The sequence below is a fragment of the Eucalyptus grandis genome, chromosome 3 (genome assembly GCF_016545825.1).
Source record: "Eucalyptus grandis isolate ANBG69807.140 chromosome 3, ASM1654582v1, whole genome shotgun sequence".
Taxonomy (NCBI): Eukaryota; Viridiplantae; Streptophyta; class Magnoliopsida; order Myrtales; family Myrtaceae; genus Eucalyptus; species Eucalyptus grandis.
The window spans coordinates 9,373,313-9,392,161 of NC_052614.1; the positions used below are offsets into that span (position 1 = coordinate 9,373,313).

General features: G+C 41.8%; 1 protein-coding gene and 1 pseudogene across 1 annotated transcript; both read right to left on the reverse strand.

Moving 5' to 3' along the window:
- Nucleotides 1-4,036: 4,036 nt before the first annotated feature.
- Nucleotides 4,037-5,862, reverse strand: LOC120291622 (annotated as a pseudogene).
- A 4,144-nt stretch (nt 5,863-10,006) lies between these two features.
- On the reverse strand, nt 10,007-14,688 carry LOC104436451 (U-box domain-containing protein 34). The gene is made up of 9 exons (XM_010049228.3): nt 14,430-14,688; nt 14,165-14,286; nt 13,718-13,833; nt 13,153-13,253; nt 12,776-13,071; nt 12,582-12,683; nt 11,788-12,216; nt 10,590-11,339; nt 10,007-10,464 (listed from the first exon to the last, which is right to left on the reverse strand). Exons 1-9 carry the CDS (start codon nt 14,632-14,634, stop codon nt 10,264-10,266), a joined length of 2,322 nt encoding a protein of 773 aa, XP_010047530.2. The 5' UTR covers nt 14,635-14,688; the 3' UTR covers nt 10,007-10,263.
- Nucleotides 14,689-18,849: the final 4,161 nt, after the last annotated feature.

The following is an 18,849-nucleotide window of genomic DNA, read 5'->3' on the forward strand; positions in this document are numbered from 1 at the left end:
GACTAATATCAGAGACCAATATATGATCCAGAAACTGCCAATGCTGGTTCAACTGACAATAAGTTCGAAAAACTATCTTATAATATAGAAAAGGTCAGAAGCGCAGACAGAAAATCTTCAGTCATCTTCCATTGTTTGGATAATCACTTTACTAGAGCCGACAACAGATTTGAAAGGGTGCATCAAGTCCTCCATCTCTTGGCACCTTAGTGAAGGGGGATTTAACCATTCTCAACTAATCATGAAAATATATCTTTAAAACAGTAGCTTTTAATCATATTGATAGATGAACATTTCTAATAAAAGTAAAAAGTTAAGTCCACAGAGTACTCTGGCTATACAAACTACTGTTCAGCTAAATCTAGTGCAACAGATTGGAGAAAGCTCTTCAGCAAGAAGTACAACAATAAAACAAGAAACCGCTGATACCAAGAATCACGAGATGCCATAACATTACTGAATCTGCGTAACATAATTCTAAGACTATATCTAATGAGTTGATTACTGTTAAGGAGAAATTATTCGGCAATGTTCTGACCATCAACTGGACCATCCTTTCCGGCCATTTATTCAACGTGTCATCTCTCTTCTACCACTAAACTTTTCTTATTTTCAATTTGATCACGTACTGATAGTATCTATCTTGTATTGTGTTTGATTACAAATCAGCAATAAATGCTTCATTCTTTCAGGAAAAATGACTAATGAACAAGGAAACGACCAGTGCACTGACGCGAGTACACAACCTATTCTTGTGGTTAATTAAGTTGAGTCAAATGCTCAGCATCCTAAATTGCAGATGCTTAAGCGTTTATTCTGCAAAAAATTGTCCTGATGTCCATTTACTTGTCTCATTTTTAGTTAAAAATTCTTCCGCTTCACTAGCATGTGTGCTTTCCATTGCTCTTAGCATCATTCTGCCACTCCCACTTCCACTTGTTATTTCAATATGATCACCGTTACTATGAGCCGATCATCAGGGATGCAAGATCCTATAATCTCTCAGCATTGGAAAATATATAGGACATCCAATCTGCTCAACTGGAAAGCTTATCGACCCTAGTTTTATAGTTTAATATGTTATCCTGGTGTGGTTCTTTAGATCTTTTTGGTGCAACTTGTAGATGCACAAAGTGTTTCGCCATTCAACATTTCTTGTTCTGAGTATCAGCACTGTAACTTCCCAAAAAATACCCTCCGAAAGAGATCTTTTCACTTATGCAAATGCATACTTTTAAGCATGAGACTTGGGCTAGAAGCAGAAGTATGCTGCATAAATATCACCTGAAAATGTTTCTAAAATGAATGTTGCTTTCACATTGTATGTCTAAAATCTCATCAGAGTAGTCATGGCACCCCACATTTTGAATCGGAACAAATATGAGTTTTAAGATCAAACTTTTGTAAATTGAGATCCCAAAAACAAGGAGCTTCCTGGCACTCATGGTATACCCGCATCTAAAGATGATCTAGATAACGAGAGTGGGCCACATTCAAACCCCTATCTGCCTATAAAATAAGTCAAACCGGCAGAGAAAAGTCCATGTCGATGCGATCAAACATCAGGCAAAAGAGCAACCTTGGTGTTTCCCATATACGGTAAGAAATTTAAGTTCTCAACTTGATAATGCCAACAATCAACTCTTGCATCGAGTTCAAACACTATTTCAGCCTCGACAAAGCAACTAAAGCCCAAATGGCCAAGAGATATGTCAATGCATTTCAACAGGCACTTAATGGTTTCTTTCCTTATTCTACTGCTGCTACAATCCTCAGCAATAATGTAAATAGAAAATCTAGTTCCCTCATTACCCTTCAACATAAAAACTAATACTAAATATCTATAATCCCACAAACTTCAGTGCAAGATCAGGATTCAACCATTCGCAGCAACAATTTATACGTGCTCACTTCCTATTAAGCATGCGCGACACAAGCATTAACACTTCGCTCCGGAAAGATCACATTTCTTTTCTCTATTCGGGCTGATGATAGCTTGCCTAAAATTTACTTCCCTTCTCTGCTCAGTTCAAGTTCAAAACCCCGCCCTTCTCTCTTCCCACCACTTAAATCAGAGAAAAACATTTCCACACTCAAAACACTGCGTCACCCGGAACTCGACCACAACGTTTCCTTAGGAAACGCATTCATTCAAACTCCAGTCCAATCACAGCTGAACACGCGAAAGCTCCGTCCAAATTATACCAAGCATTTAAAGCCCCCCCTGCACACCCCGAAAACACGAATTGCAGATGCTGCCACTCGAATCGACCGGAAAATGCCGGAAGAAAGTGCCGGAATCCAGCTCCACACACCGAAAACCAGCTCCCGATCGAAGAATCAAACCCTAGGACTTCAATCAAAGTGAGCAGCTAAAATCAATGCCGGAATTCACCTCTTCAATCGCGACGCCGGATGGGGTGGAGGAAACGACGGAACGAGCTCGCTCGATTCCGGCGGCGGAGGAGGAGCGAGCCGAGCGCGGCTGCCGGCGGGGAAACGGGTCGGAATTGCGGCTCCGGAGCTCCGAATCGGAGAGGGTCGTACGATGGCTATGGAGGTCGAAGCCACCCTTCTCTTCCCCTGGAGTTTTGATCGGCAATGAACTGGCCCAAGCCGAAATTACGCTCCTACCCCTGCTCGGCATCGCTTATATTGGGAAATAATTCCCCGGCGCCGAGACATTTCTGGAAATTTTGGGGAAAATATTTCAGCTCATTTAAAATGGGAACTCCCTGACTCACATGAGTTAGGCTATACCAAGATGCAATTATTTATCATCCTAAAAATAAAATGATTTGTTATTATCATAATTCTTCTTCCTTTTAGGATATTACTCCTTCCCCCAAAAAAGCTCAAATTGCAGTTGGAAGTTTCGTCACAACACGAACAAATTCTTTTTGACGTTAATAATGAATTGCGAATTCAATTCTTAATATTGTTATTCCTAATTTATCGTTAATCGAGCGTCGTGGTCGTGCAATTGGAAGAACATAATCGAAAGGGCAATAATTTGCTCCATGTTAAAAAGATGTCGAGATTACTTACTTAACTATGCGAATTGGGGCGCAAGCACTCTAACTAAAACTTGTATTTAGATCCTGATACATTTAACAGAGTCGAGATACATATAATTTGAGAGTGAATTTTCGTTTAAGATAAACACACTCAAAGAATAAATCAATGTATCAATGTTAGTTCTTAAAATTGAATGTTGTGACCTACACAACGTCATTATCTTTTTAACATTTGAAATTTGATGAAAATTGAACAAACATTATTTGCTGGTATTGAATTTCGCGAGATACAATTCTACATCCTCTTATTTTGAGTATTTGGTCACATAAAAGAGTTTTCTTCCCCGAGCTTCGAGATTAGTAACTTCTATGCTTCTTTTATTGAAAAGGGAGCGCTTTTTTTCCTTTCCTTTTTTTGGAAAGAACTCAGAGAAAATGAGCACTAATTGGAATGAAGGTTCTCGAAGCGCAGCTCAGCTTCACGGCAAATATTCCACAGTCGGACCGATGCGAAGAACGAACTGGACTTGCTAGTTTTACCGGTACAAAAGTTAACGGAAAACTGCCATTTTGTCAAACAAGGGGTGTAGCGACGGTGACAACCGCGAGAAATAGTTTCTTTTTTTTTTTCTTTTTTTTTCCCCTGCAATAATTTTAAAGTTTTTCGTCATGGCTGGCCCATGTTTTGTCCGAGCGACATCGACAGTTCCAGAGAAGTCCAACAACCATCAGCCCATGTCGCCATTTCGCACATGGCGTCTCAACCAGCGAAAACAATCCGTCCAAGCGCTCTACTGCTTCCGACATCTCGGCCCGGGTTTTCTACGGTCCCTCGAAGGACCGATCCACCTTCTTAAAAGCCCGTCTCGCCGCAGTCCGTTTAGCCACGTCTCTCTAGAAACCGGCATGGCATCGCGGCGCGTGGCGACCGATGATGCCTGCTGAAGAAGTGCATTGGGGGGGCTATTAAGCAAAGCGGCTAAGCAAAGGGAAAGGGAAAAGAAAAGATCACATAACTCTTATGTCAAAACATCATATGTCGTCTGCAGTATTCCTAAACCCGAATCTAAGTACATCGAAAAAAAGAATATGATCGAACCCAAAAATACATCAATACGCCTCAAAAAAGAAAGAAAGAAACAGAGATTCTACAGTGTACTACGGGTATCGAGCCCTTATTGTGATGTTTTGCTTTTCGGTCGGCCGGCCGGCGAGCGGACTGGGACCAATCGGCTCGGGCGAGGCATAGACTCGACCTGAGAAAAGGGCTATCTCGGCTAGCGAGAAACATCAATGAACAAACTCGCTGTACAACAACACGCCGCACGCCAAGCCAACGACGACTATAGAAAGGCGGTCACGGCCGGGCCGTGGTGCAGCAGATTGTGGGCGATGTGGTCGCGGGCCTGCTGAGCCGTCGCCGACCTCACCGCCTTCTCAGCCACCATCTCGTCGTCGAGCAGCGCGAACCGCTCCGCCTCCGTCACCGTCTCCCCCGCGCCTCGCAGATGTTGTGCAGTATGCAGCAGGCGCCCAGCACCACCGGCAGGTCCTGCAGCTTCACCTCCGTCCTCTTCTGCAGGCACGCCCACCTGCTCTTCAGCCTCGCGAAGGCCTCCCTCCCGACCCGCTGGACCGTCCCGACCCGCTCGTTGAACTCGTGCTGAGCCCACGTTAGGTTCTTCTGCGTGTAAGGCACGAGGACCCAGTCCGTCAGCGGGTGGCCCGAATTGCCGACGATCCAGAGGTCGCGCAGGAGGCTCTGGCTCGCCCTCTGGTATAGGGCAGAGTTCTCGAGGACCTTGTCGTCCGTCATCGAGCCGGGCCACCCGATGCAGATGTCGGTGAAGACGCCGCGGTCGTCGACCACGCCCTGGACGGTGATCGAGTAGGAGGTCCTCTGGTTACGCTCCGTGTGCCGCTTGTTGTAGTACTCGGCGACCCGGGTCTTCGGGGCGATGATCGGCACGTGGGTCGTGTACATTGATCCGGCCACGTTCGGGATGCCGGAGGCCGACTCGAATCGGCGCTTGATGTGGCCCAATTGGGGCTCCTCCGGCCACTGGACGAACTTGGGCATCAGTACGTCCTTGATGGCCGCGCACACCTCGAGGACGAGCTTGTGGCAGGTGGAGATGCCGAGCCCGAACCGATTGGACACGAGCCGGAGCGGCTCGCCCGTCGCGAGCCGCCAGATGCAGACGGCCACGCGCTGCCGGACGGGGACGGCCTCCCGGAGCGCCGTGTTCTTCTTGGTGACGGCGGCGTCGAGCTCGTGGCAGATCATGTCGAAGGTGGCCCGGCTCATCCGGAACGCGGCCCGGAACTCCTCGTCGGGGACGTCGGGCCGGTTCAGGTTGTCCCACCACTCCTTCTTGCGGTCCTTAACCCACAGCCTCCGGGTCGATCCGCCCACCGGCTCGACCGGCCCAGGGGAGCCGCCGCCCGCCGCCGCCGCCGCCGCTGCGGGGGCGCCGGGCTCGCTTGTTGCCGCCGCTCTTGCTCTTGGCCTCGTCCGGACCGGGAGGGACCTGTCGTTTCTGCTGCGGGGGCTCGTCGACCCGGACCCATTTCTGGTCGTCGTCTTCGGCTACGGAGTCCAAGTCGAAAGAGAAGAGGGAGGCGAAGGCCGGGACGGCGGGGGAGGCCTTGGAGGAGTCGGAGTCGTCGTCGTCGTCGCCGGCGCCGTCGCCGCCGTCGCCGTCGAGGCGGCGGCGCTTGAAGGGCTGGAGAAGAGGTCGAAGGCGTCCATGTCGAGCTGCTGCTGCTGCTGCTGCTGCTGGAATAAGGCGAAGATGTGGGAGAGGTCTTCCTGGTTGAATAAGGAGGGGGAAGAGATTTCCATTGCTGATGATGGGGATGGAAGATGAAGGCGGTGGTCTGGAAATTGAGGAAGGATGGAGTTTAAATACGGGGGGGGAAGCGTGTGCGGCAGTGTGAACGCGGCGTTTGACGGTGGTTTGACCCTCTCTCTCTCTCCGTGTGGTGTTGACTGTTCTGCTGCATCGTGGCTGGGGCGAATAAAAAATATAAAATATTTCAAAACGAGGGGCAGGGGCAAATGCACGCGGTTGCGAGGGCGTTTCGGACTTTTTGCTAGTGAGTTTCTTGTAACTTTTGTAGGTTATATGTATTTTCTTGGTGATCTTTGGGAATTTTCGTTGATTTTTCTCTTCTTGAAGCCGGAGAGTCTAGAACACATCAAACCAAAGTACCTAGTAAGAAAAGGTTGTCGAGCTCATCCGCGGTCCACTTAAAGTACATCCGTTTTGATGGAGCCTTTTCTTTATTATTCCAAGAGAAATTTTGTAGCCTGATATTGACCAAGGATCTTTTAACGACAATAAGATCAAAGCGTCTTGAGTTGGAACCCCTTAGCAAAACCCGGTCTAAATTAAATAATGTGGAATCTCTGCTTGTTTGAATTGATACCCAAATTTAGTGAAGTGCACTAATCACCAATTAGAAGAGATACTTCCAAAATCAAGAATATAATAAGTTTGACTTGGACTTTGAATCGACATGGGGATCATGTCTGTCTCCTATGTATACTTGTTAGGCGTGTGCTGTTAAAGAGTTGTCATGAGCATATGATGTTTTGGCCTTAACAATTATGCTAACAAACCAAAATATTATTACATGATAAATTGGAGGTTAAATATTGTGTGATATTATGAGATGTAATTGGAGGTTAGTAACCACTCGAAAGTATTGGACTACAAACCACGTCGACTTAATTGTGTATAAATTCAATGTCTGATTCATTTTTAGGTTTTTTTACATCCAATTGTTCATTTTCGCAACAATACCAATAAGATCATCTGCCACATAAATACCCTAATTTCACATAAACCGATGCTTTAGAACTCAACGATCTTTTGTCAAAAGTTTTTCCAAAAAATTCAGACTTTTTAGTTGAAAATGCACAGCGACATCCGGAGCATGTGGACGAACCAAACCCTAGCAAAGTCGACGGACCTAATCCAAAAATGGCTGATGGTTCTGATGACGTCCGCAGATAAGAAAAGGAAAAAACGTGAGAAGCTTCGTGGCCAAAAGCATTTAAAAAAACTAAAAAGAAATTCGAAAGTGGAGATATAGCAGATAACTCCTCCGGTTGGAAGCGACAAAAGAAGGGAGGAGGAACGTTGACTCGTACCCTTGGAATCCTCTTCATTTCGAGGAAGCCCATGATTAGGACATCTGCACATGTTTTTAATCTTAATTCCTTCGAATTCTCCTTCATTTTCTTTCTTTATTTTCTTTCTCCCCGCTTTGACTCACCGACCACGCCTCCTTTTTTATTTTATTTTTTTCTGTACTGAGCAACCGTCGATTTGATGGAATGAAGGAATCGAAATATTGGATATTTTTAAATACAGTGCCGGAGATTGATGAACCTTCCTGCTGATTGCGTGAGAGCAATTTTTAGTCCCTACTCGAAGACTCGAAATTCTTCCTGAGCAGCAAGAATATGCCCTTTTCTCCCACCACCCATTTTTCTAGATCATCCTCTTTTCTCCATTTATGGCAGAAGAGACGGTGGAGAAAGCGATAAATGCGGGAAAAAATTACACAAAAAATAATTAATTTGAATAATATTTTTCTTTAAAATAATCTCTCACGAAAAAAGTAATAAAATTTTTTATTCATTTACAAAAATATTTATATATAAATTATTATTGATAATGAAATATTTTAATAATCATTTTTAGAAAAAAGATTCATATTACGTGAAACAATAGAAACCTTATTTGTTATTTTTCCCTCCTTCGAGGTAGTAATTTTAGTGGGAATGCCCGCCATTTGGCTCTTAGCCAACCCTTGGATTTTCTCAACAAGAGACAAATTCCGCAACTTGGAATTTGAATTTAACTTTTGCCACTAGGCACTTGAAAATCACAAACATATGGATACTCATACGTAGATTTAAATATACTCATGTTTTCTTATTTCCAACCTTTTCTTTTTTATAATCAGTTATGTAGAGAACGTAATAAGTAGTTTCTTGAAGTTGAACAACTAGCATTTACATATCATTTTCATATCTCCAATTGCATTTAAGTAAACTGCTTCAATGGTATTTAAACGAAAACAAGATGTTACCAATTCAAGCTCATGACTTATGAATCTATTGCTCAACTACAACCATGATTTAATTGTGTATATGCGTCCCCAAATTAATAAACTCGTGCAAAGTCTTGCGAGCGTATATTGCTCATGACTTATGAATCTATTGCTCAACTTCAACCACGATTTAATTGCGTATCTACGTCCCCAAATTAATAAACTCGTGCAAAGTCTTGTGAGCCTATATTTGGGCATGGTATTTTAGCTCTAAAGTATAGAATAACCTATCTCACTCCCAAATATATAGATACCCATATGTAGATATGAATATACTTATTCGAATTCCAAAAATATCACCAAAAAATTACGTTAAAAATGAATCTGGCGTGCATACAATTTGTTTTCTTTCTCGAGCCGAACGCGGCATTGCGGCCCAAATCAGGAGCGGCAGCAAGAGGAGCAAATCAATCAATCGACCTGGCAGACGTGGCGGGAGCCGACAGGTGCCAACGATGCGCCGTACGACGTTTGGGATGAGATGAGATGAGCTGAGCAGTCGACCTCCGTTGTCAACGTGCAGCACGCCCCACCCCCACCACAGCAACGCCCCGAATCGCCCTCCCTTTAAACATCGGGATTTGGTCCCTAGCGGGGGCGGTCGTTGTCCTGACCCACGTCACTGCTGACGCCCGAACGGCCCCACTTCTCCCTCGCTTTGTGACGCCACGGAGACCGTCACCCGCGAAGGGCAAGCGAGGTCCAAAGAAGGCTCCGGCGCCTTTTCCTGTTTGGCCAGCAGAAAGACCATCATTTGCGCTGACGGAATCTTTTCGCTAGGGAAAAAAAGGGCCCCGAGAGCGGCTCAATCGCGAGGCTAGTCAATGGGTAGCGAAAGCGCCCATCGTTTGCTCAATTTACACGCGAGCGGAAGGGAAATCGAATTGAGTTTCGGATGACGACCGGGCGATTCGGATTGTGAATATTGTGGATGAGTGAATGTAGCGGAAAAGCTTCGATGGGTCTCGTGTTTTGCGTCGTTTTCGATAACTTGGCGTATCTATCCCTAAGATGCATAGTTTATATGGAATGAGTTTTCATATAATTTTAAGAGAAAATCGAATTTGGAAGCGATGGATTGACTATGTATTTTGATTTTACCAAGCGCTGAATTACCAACCATTTAATACTAGCACGTGCGCTGTCGGAGTGACTTTCGACCCTTTTGACGATGGCCCTCAATCTGTAGCATTGCATCGCTTTCAATCATTTCCAGAATTTGCAAAATCACCGATGCCGTGAAGATCGTGGAAGACATGCTGGCAATGGACACTCTACACCCGTTTTTTTAGCACGTTTTCTTTTCTTCTTTTTCTCCCCAATAATTGCGCCCCCCAAAAAAATGTTTTTATATAATAACTTTCCAAAAGTAGCAGCAGGGTTCTAAGAAGCAAGAGATAAGAATCCACCGTTAGATTTCGGTAAAAGCAAAAGATTATAAATTAGGGTCCACGGAGGTGATTTTGGATCCGTAACCGCTACAAAGTTCAGATTCTCGGACGGTTCCTGCTTGAGCCAAGGATCCGATACCAACTCTTTTCATAAGATAATAGGATTAGAAGAAGCAAGGGGAAAATTTATACGCACATGACAGGATCTATTCACGAGCCGAAACTAGCGCGCACCGGACACCTACTCGCCCTCTGATTTGGTAAAGTTAACGTCATTCTCGATGGGGTATGGTGACTTAATGATCCGGACGTCATTCCCCACTTCGTGATGTCTGGCATCTCCCGAGCTCTTTTTGAACCACTAGGACAGATTTTATTAAAAAGAATTAGCTTGATACAGAAGTTAATCAATCTGGACACGATGCCCAAGACACTAATAGTGAACAGATCCCTGAATATGCCTGGAAATGGTTAAAATGAAAGTGGGGGAGTAGTTTCACATGGTAAAGAAACAAGTGGTATCATCACTGTATGACTATATACAATATTCCTCATCTTTCAGGCATTTCTATAGGGGAGAAAACGGAAGAATAATGGTCTTATTCTTCCAGAGAACAGCGTGCTATAGAACCATTTACAGTCTTACAGACAGATGATAAAAGCAAGAACTATTTACAGTCTTACAGACAGGTAATAAAAGCAAACGCGTTACAGAAAACTACTGCAGATCAATCATGATTCTCTTTGATAGTCACCCGGGATCTCCAGTCATGTATGGCGGAACGTAAAGTGTGGTTGGGTATGAGAACCATATGCTGGAGCTTCTTCCTGGTTACTGGGGATACGCTGTGCTTTTCAAGCCATGCCTTTATTGCTCTGTGCTCGTAGGTGAAACCATCAGCAGCAACACATGGATCCTGCATCACCTCCTGCAAGATATGCAACAAACCGGGTTAGGTTGATGTCCGGGCATGTGATTAAAATGAAAAATAAGACCTGCTTATGTGATGAAAGGAGAAAAAGAAGAATTGCAAGTGTAGAGGGAAATCGTCACCTGAAGGATTGGACAAAAGTAGTGGCTCGGAGCACATGCGTTCTCTCTTCCAACTCTAGCATTAGCGCTTGCAAAATCAGCCAGCTTCTTAAGGACTGGCAAGACTTCATTCTCAAGATCTGGTCTATCCCTGCACCTAAGTTTCGAACACTTGAGAGCCATTTGAGCCAATTCCTCTGTTTCAGCAACTGGCCAATCTTTGACAGTATTGTCCAGAATGCTTGCAAAGGAGCCCCTTTCAATGGCCTCCTCAGCTTTCAATAGAAGTCCATTTGGGTGACGACCCATCAACAATTGAAGAATAATAATTCCAAAAGCATACAAATCTGATTTGGGTCTAAGAGTTCCTGTTCTTTGGTATTCTGGATCCATGTAGTATATTGTACCTGCCAACACAGAGTCCCTATATTCCGTAACGTTATCAGGAACTACATCAGAAATAAGTTTGGACAATCCAACATCCCCGATCTTGCTCACGTAATTTCTGCCCAAAAGGATATTTCCAGGTTTTAAATCCCTATGTACGATGGGAGCAGGTTTCGAGTTGTGCAGGAACGCAAGTCCACAGGCAACTTCAAAAGTTATCCGGAACCGAACAAACCATGGAAGAGATGGCTTGCCATTCTGCTGGTAGATGTACTCCTCCAAGCTTCCATTTTCCATGTACTCATAAACCAGGCCACGACTCTCTGGGCAGGCTCCGAGTAGCAGAACCAGATGAGGATGCCGAAGTTGGCTAAGAACCTCAACCTACAAAGGATGGGGAAAACAGCAGCAGTCACTGACAATGATCAAATTCACTTGAAGCTCCACAAAGAGGAATGAATTCATTGAAGAAGATCGCATCTAAACATTAAAAAAATAAAAATCTATAACCTTTGTTCTACTAGAGACAATAGTATGAGTAGAGGAATAGATGATTACATTGACCCTAGCTGAAGGCGAATCCTTATAGAAGAGATGAATGACGCAATTCCATAAGTAGTAACAGAGAAGTCCTAAGAAGTAAGAAGTCCCCAGTAAAATATAGAAAAGCTAGGTTGCTTCACAGATGAAGTAAATTTTCAGACGAAATGCGTGATATTAACCTAAACATGGATGAATTAGCAGACGAATCACTCAACAGAAATCCTGCACATGATGAAACTACAGTCAAGCATCGAGAGGTGAAAGAGGAAGGGTCAGGTTAAAGGGACACCTCTCTCAGGAATTCCTCTTTCCTCTCACAAGCATCTGATCGCAGAACTTTAACAGCCACAGGAGTATGATCCAGATTGCATTTGTAGACTTTCCCATATGCTCCTTCACCAATCACGTTGGTTTCAGAGAAGGAATTTGTCGCTATCTCTAGTTCATCCCGGGTGTACTTTCTATACCTCTTATCGCTCAAGAGGAGCATATCGATAAATTTCTGTTTCTCTAAGGACTCTTTGAGGGCATTCAGTTCAGCAATCTGCCTTTCGTAACCCTCTTTAACAAGCAAACTCTTTGCATCTTCAACCTCCTTTAAAGCTTCCATATATTTAGCTCTCTCTTCAGCAGCAAATTTCCTCAAAATTTCTTCTCTTTGTAAGGCAGAATTCACTCTTCGAGCTTCTTCCCCACATTCAGAAGAAAGTTCTTGAACCTGAGAATTTAGTCACGAGAAATTGTCAAAAAATCAAGGGGAACAAGAGATCTTCCAGATTTCCAAGATCAGATGATTTCTTCGACTTTGTGCGAGGTCCTTGGAGACCATGTCATTTGCTCCTATTTCTGGTTCTCAAGACACTTGCGATTTTCAATCAACAGACAAGCATCCTGTGAATCCCATCAATCATTCTGATTTTGATAATAACTTGAAGTTGACTGGGACAATAGCAAAATTTGAATGCAAGATCTTTATCATTTGTTTCACACTTTAATGTTTTCAAAAGTTTGCATGAAGCATGTGCGGCAAAACTAATGAAACTAGTCATAAGGTTTTAATTCTATTAAATGATTGACAAAAACCTTGTTTTGGGCATGGACCAGCTCTTCACAAGCTCGTTCATACATAAAAATCGTGTTCTCCAACTCCTGCCGCAGCTTCTCTATTTCAGCCTGTACATCTGACTGCAAAATGAATACTGCACATGAATCATTACTCAGAAAATATAAACCTTAAATACTAAGATTCTCAGGGTTGGAAAAACTTAAAAGGCCACCTGCTCAGTTGGTCTAGAAGCCATCGATGCGCTTTGCTCAAGAAAATCCATTTCAGGTGCATCTCCTATATACGAATATCTACTCTCTTGATCTACATTAGCACTGTTGGGATAATCTGTATGATCTGAAGCTAGTGCAGTCACAAAGCTAGGCTCTGATGGTGGTGATCCTCTGATGCTATCATTGAAGTCAGATTCTCCACACAAAGAATTGGCACAGGATGTTGGGTAACTGGATCCATCAAAAACATCTTCGTGGTTTGTTTGAGCCAACATACCATGACCAGAACCTTTATCTGTAGGAGGGAAGATCAGATTATCTTTCCACAGCAATTCCTCTGGTAAATGAGGAGACAAATCCTACAGGAGTAAACTACCTGATTTGCTGACAATGTTGTTTCTAGATATAACATAAACATCACAAGTTTCAGGAGCACAGGTAAGAACAGTAGCAGGTACCGCTGCTCCCTTCAGCTTCCTAGCGAGATGAACAAGTTTTTAGGATTTAACCATAAAAGTGAGAGAAGATTTAGCCAAAGGATAAAAAGGTGAGAAGACATGGACAAAAAAGTTCTGCAAACAATTGTGATAAATTTCACATGAACAAATTACATTCTTATAGCATGCCTTGCAAGGCATACACCCAAACACAATTCCAAGCTTGGAGCAAATGGCTCTACAGGTTTCTGAGACAAGTCTCAATCTAACGAGATAATACCATCCGCATAGATAAAAAGAGCTCGAACAAAATGGAATTAAGAGTAGTTCGACTCTAATTCATCTACTCCTTTGAAAATATGGAAATATCTACTTCCATAAATGTATGTTCGGCAATCAGACACTCTGATTAAGTCTAACAACCATAAACACTATAAATCTTTTTAGAAGGGAACTGTAAGAATAGAGATCATCTTCCCACCAAATAAGTACTTGCAGTAGTACCTTGCAAAGGCATTCGATGAGCAGGAACCCAGAACTAGATTATTTATTCCCACGTTTGACACAAATTGAAGGAGTGCAGCCGCAGGATTGTCATCTTCTAGCACCAAAGTTTCCACCTACCAAATGCATAACATCGAATTTAAAAAAATTTGCTACCTTTAATGATCTTCGCGAAATTCCACAGTACAACTATAGTCGCACTTCCTTATTCAATTTCCTGATTTTCTCAAACTACCTTATACAGCTTATCTCAATTCTAAATTCATTTCAGATTTTGACCGCAGATCTCCTAGATTTCCCCAGAAAACTTAAGCGTATCCGTTTCTCAGATAGCATCGACTGAGCTCAGTACATAATTCTCACAATTAGAGCTCAGGGCAATCTCTATTCAACGTTAATACTTAATTCTAACCAAAACGGAACACAAGCTGAACAAGCTAAACTCACCTTCCAAGGTTTGCACAGTTTCTTAAACGGAACGAACACCTGCTCATACTTCACTTTCGTTTCCTCCACGTACATCGCCACCACACTGTCGTCCAATTCCGCCACCGGTATACGATCTCCGCCTGCGAGGAACACAGCATTGAATCGAAACGTTCGCGCGTTGACTCGGTCAATCGACACCACAAGAGTCTACGGCCGTAAGAATTGCCGTCAAAACAACGAAAGGCGCGCGTCAACGTGATGCGCGGGCGGTCGCGGAACGTACTTGGAGTGGGGATTGAAGTGACTCTGGGCATCACGTGGACCAAGACGAGCCGATCGGCTCCCGGCATGAGATTCTCGACGGCCCAACGGACGGCGCGGCGGCTTCCTCTTCCTCCTTCGAAGCCGCTTAAGTCGCCCTTCACCGCCACCGCCACCGCCGTCATCGCCGGCGGAGGGCCACGGTCGCCACCGCCGGTGGTGCTCATTTCGCACCAAAAGGCGCGCTCGTTTCGCTGTGGAGAGAGAAAGGGGATGGAGGGAGAACAGTGAAAGACCGATTTGACCTTTGAAGGGAAGGAGCCGCTGGGTGAAAATGGGCCAGGAATTACGAAGAGGGCCGGAAGTTTGGGCTTAACAAATGACGGGCCGATTAGGAACGATGAGGCCCAAACGAACGGTGCTTGCTTTTTGCATGCTAACATCAAAGCGAAGGGTTCCTTTGAAAGAAAGCCCAAGATTATTTATTTTTCCTTGAAATATCGAGAGATTAATTCTCATTATTAGGAAAAAATGATAACTCTAATTGGCCGTCAAGGGTGCATTTGGTAACGATTCTGTTCTTGGGAATAAATTCTGATAAAAATGATTCTTTTTTATTCTGTTCTTGGGAACAATTTCTAAGCATTTTAATCTTACCTTTACAAAAAAAAAAACAATTTCTAAGCATTTTAAGCTGTTTGGTAACTGTCCAAAATTTCTAATTCTATAATAGAATTGTGTTTGGTACTATGCTCATTGATTTTGTTCTAAATCAATTTCTTTTAATTTTTAAATAATTTTTTACTATTTTCCTTTTTTTCCTTTTATTTTTATTTTTATTGTTTTCCTTTTCTCCTATTCTTCTTCTTCTTCTTCTTGCCAATTGCCGAACCGACGATTGGCCGACGAGGGCTAGCGGCCTCACTGGAGCGTCACTGGTGGTTGGGCTTGCCTCCGGCGAGTTAGTCGGACCGGTTGCCGGTGATCGGCGGCGGCGGCGGATGACGGCGAACGGTGGCGGACGGCCGCATGTGATGGTAGTCGATGAAGAAGAGGAAAAGTGAAGAAGAAGAAGAGAAAATGGAAGAAGAGTTAGTTTTGATTCTTAAATTTGTTTTCGGAATAAGAATCAACTTTTATTTATTTATTTATTTTTGATTATGTTCCAAATTTACTTAGGAACAAAAAAATAGAAACTTGTTTCGGGAATAAAATTTTTACCAAACACGATTCTATTCCCAAGCTGATCCGAGAACAAAAAAGAATCGGACATTATTTGGATGGTCACCAAACAGTGCGAGAATTCCATAGTTCGCACCACAATGTAATTTCCTATCATATGTTAAACTATTAATATAGTTGATAGTGATTTCATTGAGTTATGGTGGTATTTCCTATCATATGTTAAATCAACATATATATCTTTTTATCATTATATCAATTTAAGGTGTTAGATATTCATTTGAACTTTGACAAGTTAATTAAGTGTTTTATTCTACATGCGAAAGATCTTACCTTAGCATCACAATGTAATTTTCTTAGATGAATCTCGAGGATCGAGACCATAACCCTATGAATGAAACCATATGTCATTTCATGGATGAAGAGTCTTTGTTGATGCTTGTATGCATCTATGAAAAATTGAGATAAGTGTACTGAAAATTTTAAAACTTGTTACAATGGTGCAATTAAGTCTTAAAATTTTCGAATAATGCAATCAAATTTTAAAATTTGTCAAATTGATGTAATCAACTCCTTCCACTAACTCCATCTAACTTGAAAATAGAAAATATTAAAATGTTTTTTGGATTTAATTACATTAATTTGACAAGTTTTAGGACTCGATTGCATCAATTTAACATATTTTATGATTTGATCATACTATTAAAAAATTTTATAATTCAATTGTGCTTTCATAATAATAAGTTTTAGAATCTGAAGTCCAATTATTTTGTGAAATTTGTGGAGCAAGAGGTGTGAATCTTTTGCCATGAAAACTGTTCATCTGTACACATTTACTTTTTAACACCCGACATGTTGAATTTAAAAGGAAATAAAGTCAACTTCGACAATACGAACCTATGCAACTTGTAAAAGGTCAAAAAATCCTTGAAAATCCCATTTATAGCAAGATCAGATCACAATTCCCAAGGCTGGATGGGCGGAAATTCGTGCTAGCAATATAGTTACGTGATTCCCTCACGCAAAGAATTCAGTTGCTCTCAGCCGCCGACCACGTGTGCCAAGGATCCGGCATTTAATCAAATTTGGGATAACTTCTTAAATAATTTTCATTTTGATTTTATACTCAATGTTGTCTCTAGATTTTGAATTTATTCAATATAATTCCTAAACTTTAAACTCAATGTGCAATTTGTACAATGTGATACTGAACTTTTGGTAAATGTCTAATCTTAAACAAATTTAAATTTCCTAGATAATATTGTACATTTGGTAAAAGTTTATGAATTAATTTTGACATTTTCCCTTTTTTGATTCATGCACTCGCGTCTATGCTTTTGGTGAATTTTGCGAAGAAGAAAATAAATTTCAAGTAGGGTTTCTACAATATTATTTTTACAGCAATTCATGCAAATCATTGATTCTAACAAATAAAATATACAAATCATCGATAGTGCAGATATTGTAAGAACCCTATGTTTATTTGTGGGAATCAATATAGATCTCAAAGATTTGATCGTGAATAATCAACGATTCAGAAAATATCTTCCTAATTAAAAAACAATCTTTGCATTGTTTAAGAAAATGTGTCAGCAAAAAATATCTCCGTTGTTGATATAAAATGTTCGAGCATGGACTGTTATGATGATGTAAACATTTTTTAGTGACTAATATTTATGCACAATAGAAACGGTCTATTCTGAAAAAGTATTTTTCAAATCACGTAACTTGTCATGTAAAGCGATTGGCTTGATCTAATCGAGTGAGCCTACGCACATTTGCTGGCCAAAAGAAACAAAAAAAAAAAAAAAAAAAAAAAAACGAACTAGTGGTTGGATTCATAGCTATGCAATGAAGTTACTGTTATGGCTAAAGTATCACTTAAAGGTGGGTGAATAGATGATTTTGTGAAAATGAAAGAATTTAAACAAATATTGTAGCGAGACAACTTCTGATAAAGTGGTCAAATCTTTATCGGTGTACAATTCTGCCATGATTAATAAATAGAGTAAGGCATAAAGAATTGCACACTCAAGATTATAGTGGTTCGGATTTTGCAAGCTTATGTCCACTTTCCACACTCCAGCCAATTGACTGAAATGTACTCGTAAGAACCGATTAGAGGTTATAAGATTTGAGCTCTGAATAGTTAAGCTCATGTGTATGACTCCTCACACACTCTCAACCTCTAAATGGTTACACAATCTCACAACAACGAATGTAAAAGATCACGAAACACTCTCAGACTTTGGAATTAAAAGCTTCAATTCTCGTGGACGTGAATGTTGTCCCTTATGCTTTGAGACCTCTTATTATATTCCTCCTAGTCCAAGCTGACTGTTGGACATATCTTTAGGAGAATCATCCAGCCAATCTACCCGTTGTCCCTGGATATGGTTGAGAAGATTTGATTGCGTTAGGATTGCCGAAACTTCCCATAAGATTTGCTGCCCATAAAGCAAGTCGGGTTTCCAAAAGTTGAGTTTTTATGTTCAACAACTCACTTTTTATAAGAAGATTGAGGAAAGTTCAGAATCTAGAAGAAATTATGAAAACTTTCCTTTTGAAACTCTTCCAAAAGATAGCAAGGAATCCAGTTAATTTTTCACTAGCTGTTGCACAAGGGATTTAGTCCTTCTTAGCCGTTTGATAAAATATATGGCCAAGAAAGTATAATGCATGACTCTGATTTTGATTTCAATCGTCTTATTATGTCCTATCAAACTTTCCTCTTAAAAAATACTTTTAATTAGAAAACAAAGTCTCTGAGTTTTGTTAATCATCAAAACCATTAAGGGAATGTTTTCTTAACAGTTACTCCCTCTATTTCATTTGAAATAGTTTGAGAATACTTGATCTAGAGATCAATTAGAATAATAATTTGAGATTGCCTGGTCTGGAGATCGGTTAGAATAATAATTCGAGATTGCCTGGTCTGGAGATTGATTAGAATAATATATCTCGAGATTGCCTGATACGGAGATCGATTAGAATAATATAGTTCCAGATTGCCTGGCCTAGAGAGATCGAGTTGCGCTGAAAACAATAAAAGCTTCACTGTAAAGTGTCGCCCAAATTCATCAACTTGTTCGCCAGACTGTCATAATGGTTGGAACTTGGAACAGCTGCTACACTTACGCCCGAATTAGAATAATAGTTGAAAGTCAGCGTGTTAGATGGACCCAGCCCTTACTTTAAATGGTAATAATTTATACGGATCACGATTCAGATGGATTTCTCTCCACGCGTACATGATGATG

What these genes read in the sequence shown, in the direction of transcription:
- LOC104436451 (XM_010049228.3), bottom strand. Translation starts at nt 14,634, where the DNA reads ATGAGCACCACCGGCGGTGGCGACCGTGGCCCTCCGCCGGCGATGACG. An exon ending in TCATCGAATGCCTTTGCAAG is followed by an intron (nt 13,254 to 13,717) that starts GTACTACTGCAA and finishes TCATCTCGCTAG; the next exon opens with GAAGCTGAAGGGAGCAGCGG. An exon ending in CAACATTGTCAGCAAATCAG is followed by an intron (nt 13,072 to 13,152) that starts GTAGTTTACTCC and finishes TCCCTCCTACAG; the next exon opens with ATAAAGGTTCTGGTCATGGT.